Source organism: Neoarius graeffei, chromosome 3 (genome assembly GCF_027579695.1).
Source record: "Neoarius graeffei isolate fNeoGra1 chromosome 3, fNeoGra1.pri, whole genome shotgun sequence".
NCBI lineage: Eukaryota > Metazoa > Chordata > Actinopteri > Siluriformes > Ariidae > Neoarius > Neoarius graeffei.
The window spans coordinates 59,172,729-59,179,777 of record NC_083571.1 but is presented as its reverse complement, the minus strand read 5'-3'; the positions used below and the strand labels follow the sequence as shown (position 1 = coordinate 59,179,777).

Sequence of the window (7,049 nt, the reverse complement as noted above, 5' to 3'; positions counted from 1 at the left end):
CATGGCATATTGTGTGGGGGAAAAGTTCCTGTATTACACTCTCTCGCATCATGCACTGCTTATTTTATCCCCATGGAGAGAATGCTACAGTATGTCCAAAAAATTGCTGAGACAACTTAGCCCTTAGGAGTCAACACCAAAAGTTTCAACAACACTACTCCTTCCATCAAATAATATTAAAGTTGCTGGTTGTGTTTTTCCATGGATCTGAAATATCTAGTTTTGAATCTGAAAAGATTGGCGTTTTCATTATAACTATGTGCAACTCAATTTTGTGCTAATCAAAACAGGGAGTTATTCAGGATCTTTCAGTTTGGACTGTGAGAACAGAATTGCAAAGAAAAGGAAGTGCAATCATAGCCATATATTTTGATGATACAGTAGCAGTGAATATAAAGCTACATACTGCAGCAAGGGGAAAATAGCCTTTCCGCACAAAAAAAAGCAAACTTCATGCCATTATCTTGTAATGGGTGTTTCAAAACTGCATGTAAGTCATTAGTGTTAAAGGAAAGGGGAAAATGCTCAGTACCATGCAACATTGGGAGGTAGAATAGGCATGTATACAGCATGTAAAGGCCAACAAAACTATCACATATTGTAGACAGATCTATTGTGCTGCCAGTGGAAACCATGTTGGATTTCTGGAGGTCTTTCTTCACCTGAAAATGTAATGAAAGCTCTTTACCTCTCTATAGGCCTCTGGGCTGTGTTGCTTGGTCAGGAGATTTTACAATAGGAGTCCCACCCCATCCTTTAGTCCTGGTCAGGTATAAATGCAAGGGTTAAAGCAGGCAGGATGTCAGTTCATCAGTTGGAAACAGCTTGAACAAACCAAACCAGCCATGGGAAAGGTAATCTTTTTTTTTTTGTATTTTTTAACAAGTTATTTGCATCAACCTATTGTAAAACTCATTCTCCAAACAGGTTATCTTCTATGAGGACAGGAACTTCATGGGGCGCTCCTATGAGTGCACCGGTGATTGTTCCGATATGCACTCTTACATGAGCTGCTGCCACTCCTTCAGGGTGGAGAGCGGCTGTTGGATGGTCTACGACCACCCCAACTTCATGGGAAACCAGTATTTCCTGAGGAGGGGCGAGTACCCTGACTACATGAACATGTGGGGCTGGGGCAACAACTACATCAGGTCCTGCCGCATGATCCCCATGGTATGGTGGTATGGTGTTGGATCTGCAGTATCATTTCAGTCTTGATTCAGGACAAATGGTGCATTTCTGAGTTAACTGACCCTTAAATTTCCCAACAGTACAGAGGATCCTATAGAATGAGGGTCTATGAGAGGGACAACTTCATGGGTCAGATGATGGATGTGACAGATGACTGCGATTCCTTCATGGATCGCTACCACTGGTCCAATGGCTGCATGTCCTGCCATGTGATGGACGGCCACTGGCTCATGTATGAGTATCCCCACTACAGAGGCAGGATGTGGTACTTCAGGCCTGGAGAGTACAGGAACTTCAGGGACTATGGTGGCATGAGGTTCATGAGCATGAGGCGCATCATGGATTCCTGGTATTAAAGGCAAACTGAGCTAAAGTGTCAATAAAAAAAAATTTGAATAAAATCCAGCCAATCAGTCAAGTGTATCATTTCTCTCTCACCACAAAGAAAGATTTTCACCTTTTTAAAAATATATTAATTGGTCTTAGATCAGAAAATTGTATATAATGCGGTAAGCAATGTCAAGCACATTAGTCAGCTAAAATGAAATGTAAACATCAAAATTCATTACATGAAATGGAAAAATGTATTCATATTTAACCAAAAGGCCAAGCCACATCTGATCAACATCAAAACCAAATCACTTGAACATAGGATAATACTAAAGCTGTACACCAAATTTCATCCAAATCCATTCACTACTTTTTGAGTGATATTGGGAACAGATAAAAAAAATAAAATCCTGGATTCACATACATATCCAGATTTGCATCAAAATCTAATCAATTGTTCCTTGACCCATGGCCCACTTTTCCTCACTATTCCATCAAAATCCATTCACTACTTTTTCAGTTACATTGGGAAAAGGCAAGCAAACGGAGGCAAAAACATAACCTCCTGCAACACAGCTGGCAGAGGTAAACATTTGTTTTCAGTACATGTTGAAAATGATGACTAATCTTGTCATAGCTTGGCTTTTATAAAAACATTTAAATAGACTCTAAACTCCTTCCTAATCCACTCCAGATGCTTCAACAAAAATATCTTTTGTACTTTTGCATTCCTGGTATTCAAACATGCAAGCTTATGCTCACAAATATCAATTTATTAGCCACTCATCTTAGTATGATCATGCCTACAATGACGATACTAATTTTCATGAGCATACTCAGCAGTGGAATTTCAATATTGGGTTAGCAACAAGCTAACAGTAAAATACCCAGTGTGTTGTCCCTTCTTAACATGGGTAATAAGCTTTTGTCTTAGCGAGGTGTATGTCATGGAAAACATTAACTGGCTAACGTAGATCTTTTTGCTTTAAGATTCAACATCGTGTAAATAACTTCACTTAAATTAAAATAAAACTGCATAAAGATGGAACAAAATTGGCTTTCCGGTGTTGTTCTTGAAGTGCTAATTTCCCAAACTCAACAAAATCTGCAAATCATTATACTTATTACTTGTGGACTTTATAGCACATTTTTCATATATAAGTGAAAGCAAGAAAAATGTCTGCAGCATTACTATTGTATTTTTTTTCAAACTGGCAACAATTTCAGTTTGAGTAATCTTTAACATATACATGAGACAACTTTTTTTTTATTATAGTTAACAAGGCAAATACAACCAGAAGGGCATTCAGTAGAGTGCATAGCTCTGCCAAGCCACATATTATTAACATTAAAATCAAATCACTTGAATCTAGGTGTTCACCAAATTTCATCCAAATCTGTTCACTACTTTTTGAGTTATGTAGGAAACAGAAAAAAAAAATCCTGTCTCCACATATATCTCTGGATTTGCATCAAAATCTAATCAATTGTTCCTTGGCCCATGGTTCACCTTTCCTCCCAATGTCATCAAAATCCGTTCACTATTTCATGAGTTATGTTGGGAACAAACAAACAAACAAACAAACAAACAAACAAACAAACAAACAAACAAGTGAATGTGAAAACATAACCTCCTCCAACAAAGCTGGCAGAGGAAATAAACTGACACATTTGAAATCCATTTTGTAAATATGCATAAATATAAAAACTACTACATATATTAGGTTTGTCGTGCAAGCTTCATGTTTTTACCCAATGTGCACGATGATTAGAGCTCATTTGCATGCACAATAAACTAACAAACACAGAAATAGTATATCGAGTTAAGATCAAGAGTTAAAATGTATAAAATAAAACAACGTGATGCTGATTTTGTGATCTACAATTGTTGAAAAATAGCTCAAAAGCATTGCAAATATTTAAAAAAAGGAATTGAGGGACTTAAGAGCCAAGTGTGTGCAGATTAAACTTTACTAACAGCATTCTAATAGAATTTTAGTGGTAGAAATAATGGCCAGTTTGCTCGAAGTATATTTCATTTTCACATTCAAAAATATTTGACAAATTATCTTTCAGTATGTTAGTGTTGTATTTTTATTTTCTTTGGCATGATTTGCAAGCTATGTTTACAGTTCTCAGCCATGTTGTCCTGGAAAAATATTTGATTCCACAGAAAATTAGTCTGGATTACAAAATTTCTAGCTTACAGTGGTGCTTGAAAGTTTGTGAACCCTTGAGAATTTTCTATATTTCTGCATAAATATGACCTAATACATCATCAGATTTTCACACAAGTCCTAAAAGTAGATAAAGAGAACCCAGCTAAACAAATGAGACAAAAATATAATATAGGCCAAGTATTTTGTCTCATTTGTTTAACTGGGTTCTCTTTATCTACTGTTAGGACTTGTGTGAAAATCTGATGATGTTTTAGGTCATATTTATGCAGAAATATCGAAAATTCTAAAGTATTCACAAACGTTCAAGCACCACTGTAAATCTGCTATTTTCAAGTACAGCAACTGTAAATGTATAAAATTGCAAAAAAAATTTTATAAAAATACAAATAAACTTTTTTGCAATTATTGCTGCATTATTACAATAATCATTAAAAGAATGGGGGACTTTATTTAAAAATAACTACTCTAATATAATAGCAATTCTATTAATATTAATAGTTTTTCCTTAATATTCTTTGCTGTGTCATGACAGCAAAAATTATCTACAGTACTGACAAATAATAATGTTAATAAAAGTGTAAAAAATAATTTGTTTGTCTTCATGGTTAATTAATATTTTACAATTTAACACTAAGGTAAACAGGTGTAAAATAATAGGAATTGTTTGTTTTTCCAGAAGCTCAATTGAATAATAGTTTATTTAGTTTATTCATGTTAATTTTACTCACAGAAAATTAGGGCAATTTAACAGATTTCTACTGCCACATTTGCTGCCAGTCGTTTAAACATTTTTACAGGATTTTTTTGACAGTATATCTTTAATATTTTGAAAAAAAAAATGGTCACTTAGCTTTCTGTGGATGAACACTGTGCTGTGTTGTTTGCTCTGGAGTTTTCACAGTAGACTTTCATACCCTTTCATATTCTTCAGTTCTCTGTGGACCCACTGTGCACGTTTGCTTATTCATGAGTTTTCACAATAACAGTGTCATGTTCTTTAGTCCTGGTCAGGTATAAATACATGGGTGAAAAGAGGCAGCATGTCAGTTCACCAGTTGGAAACAGCTTGAACAAAACAAACCAGTCAGTATGACTATGGGCAAGGTAACGCTATATTGGTCAACATTACAACACTACTGTTTTTGCTTGGACAAATTTGTCTAACTTATTGTAAAACTCATTCTCCAAACAGGTTATCTTCTATGAGGACAGGAACTTCATGGGGCGCTCCTATGAGTGCACCGGTGATTGTTCTGATATGCACTCTTACATGAGCCGCTGCCACTCCTGCAGGGTGGAGAGCGGCTGCTGGATGGTCTACGACCACCCCAACTTCATGGGAAACCAGTATTTCCTGAGGAGGGGCGAGTACGCTGACTACATGAACATGTGGGGCTGGGGCAACAACTATATCAGGTCCTGCCGCATGATCCCCATGGTATGGTATTGGATGTAACATATCATATTCCAATAGGTGTTTTTGCTCTAAAATGAAAGGGTTTGATCTCTTTCCCAAACAGTACAGAGGATCTTACAGAATGAGGATCTATGAGAGGGACAACTTCATGGGTCAGATGATGGATGTGACGGATGACTGTGATTCCTTCATGGATCGTTACCACTGGTCCAATGGCTGCATGTCCTGCCATGTGATGGATGGCCACTGGCTCATGTATGAGTATCCCCACTACAGAGGCAGGATGTGGTACTTCAGGCCTGGAGAGTACAGGAACTTCAGGGACTACGGTGGTATGAGGTTCATGAGCATGAGGCGCATCATGGACTCCTGGTATTAAAAGCAAACTGTGCTAAAGTGTCAATAAACATATTTTTGATTCAAATCCAGAAAAGTGTATGATTCCTCTGTCTGCACCAAAACACAGATAGCTGGATAAAATCTGATTTTTGCCAACATTTATTGGTCATAGATCATAAAAGCAGCTGAACAAATAAGCAAACCTGAATATAATTTGGTAACAAATGATAATCATTCCAAAGCATATCAAAGGCCAGATAAAATATTAAAGCAAATGTTCATAAAATGAATGAAAGTAAACTGAATGTTTTGTTTCATGTGCAACATCGGCTTTTAGTCCAATTCTCAAATGATGACTAGGTTAACCCTGTATCTTTGACAAATCTGGGCCCAAATAAAACCTCTAATATATATTAATGATTGTAATGATATGGATCCTCATCCACTCTTGAGGTTGAACTGTGACAGTCTTGAAGTATTTCACAGGGGAATTACAATTGTATCACTTGAAATTAATATAACATTCCTTAAGCTAAATTCCCAGATCAGATCTTAAACTTCATTTAAAGCCATGTGAAAATAAATTTTATTTTTTGAGGGGTGAATGAGGCACTTCTAAGGGAAAGTCCTTCTAAGGGAGAATCCTTCTCAGGGAAAGTACACATTGAAACCAAATTTGCTCTCAGAAATGCATTAATTTCTTTGTTTGCTCAATGAAAAAAAATGTTTGTGGGATTGTCAGTAATGAGAAACTGCATGGTGGAAAAAAAGGTTGAGTTACTTTTAATTTTGTGCAGAAGTGGACAAAGTACCCAACTTCATTTCTTAAGTCATAGTACAGATCCCACTGGTCAAATATTACTCCAATACAAGTGAAAGATCTCCAGTCAAATTTTTACTTAAGTTAAAGCACTGAAGTACTTGCTATTAAAACTACTTAAGTATTACAAGTACATTTTCTGTCAACACATTGTTGTATTTTTGCCACAACACTTACAAAACCTAATTCCATTACCAAAGACAGAAATGTGAATTCACAAAATGAATGCATGCCGTGCCATCAGGGTGGTTTAACATAAAGCTAGCTAGTCAGTGAAGTGCCACCTGACATGTGAGCAAACTCTTTTCAAACTCGAAATCATATTGGGTAACTAACGCTACTAGAAAAGAAAGATTTCTACATTCTGTTTATTTGGCAAGATTATGCTGAAACGTATTTCTGAAAGGACTTCTGATAAGTTAACGTTATTCATGTTAGCGTAACTCCGTTTTTACATGCTAACTAACAGTGTCCAAGTTAAATAGCTGTGTGTTATCACTAGCCATGGACAAGGCGATGGCAACTTGGTGGGCAAATCCATAGAAAGTCATTTGACGAACCAGACTACATAGCTAATGCAACATTATTGCTAGCTCTAAAAGTACAGACAACTTCGTTGCAAGCTTTCTCTTGGAATAAAATGTTTATACGATACAGTATACCTCAAGATGTTTCTGCAGGTTGGACGGCGAGTTTTTGTAGGCTGTGATGTGGTTTGTTTTTGGCGAGCAAAGCAAACATTTAAAACAAAACAAATCTTTAACCCTTTCAG

The 7,049-nt window shown here is 36.3% G+C and overlaps 2 protein-coding genes across 2 annotated transcripts; both read left to right on the top strand.

Moving 5' to 3' along the window:
* Nucleotides 1-845: 845 nt before the first annotated feature.
* Nucleotides 846-1,547, top strand: LOC132882841 (gamma-crystallin M2-like). Its single transcript, XM_060915949.1, has 3 exons — nt 846-854; nt 928-1,173; nt 1,272-1,547. The coding sequence occupies exons 1-3, from the start codon at nt 846-848 to the stop codon at nt 1,545-1,547; spliced, it is 531 nt and encodes a 176-aa protein (XP_060771932.1).
* A 3,243-nt stretch (nt 1,548-4,790) lies between these two features.
* Nucleotides 4,791-5,497, top strand: LOC132882840 (gamma-crystallin M2-like). Its single transcript, XM_060915948.1, has 3 exons — nt 4,791-4,805; nt 4,894-5,139; nt 5,222-5,497. The coding sequence occupies exons 1-3, from the start codon at nt 4,791-4,793 to the stop codon at nt 5,495-5,497; spliced, it is 537 nt and encodes a 178-aa protein (XP_060771931.1).
* Nucleotides 5,498-7,049: the final 1,552 nt, after the last annotated feature.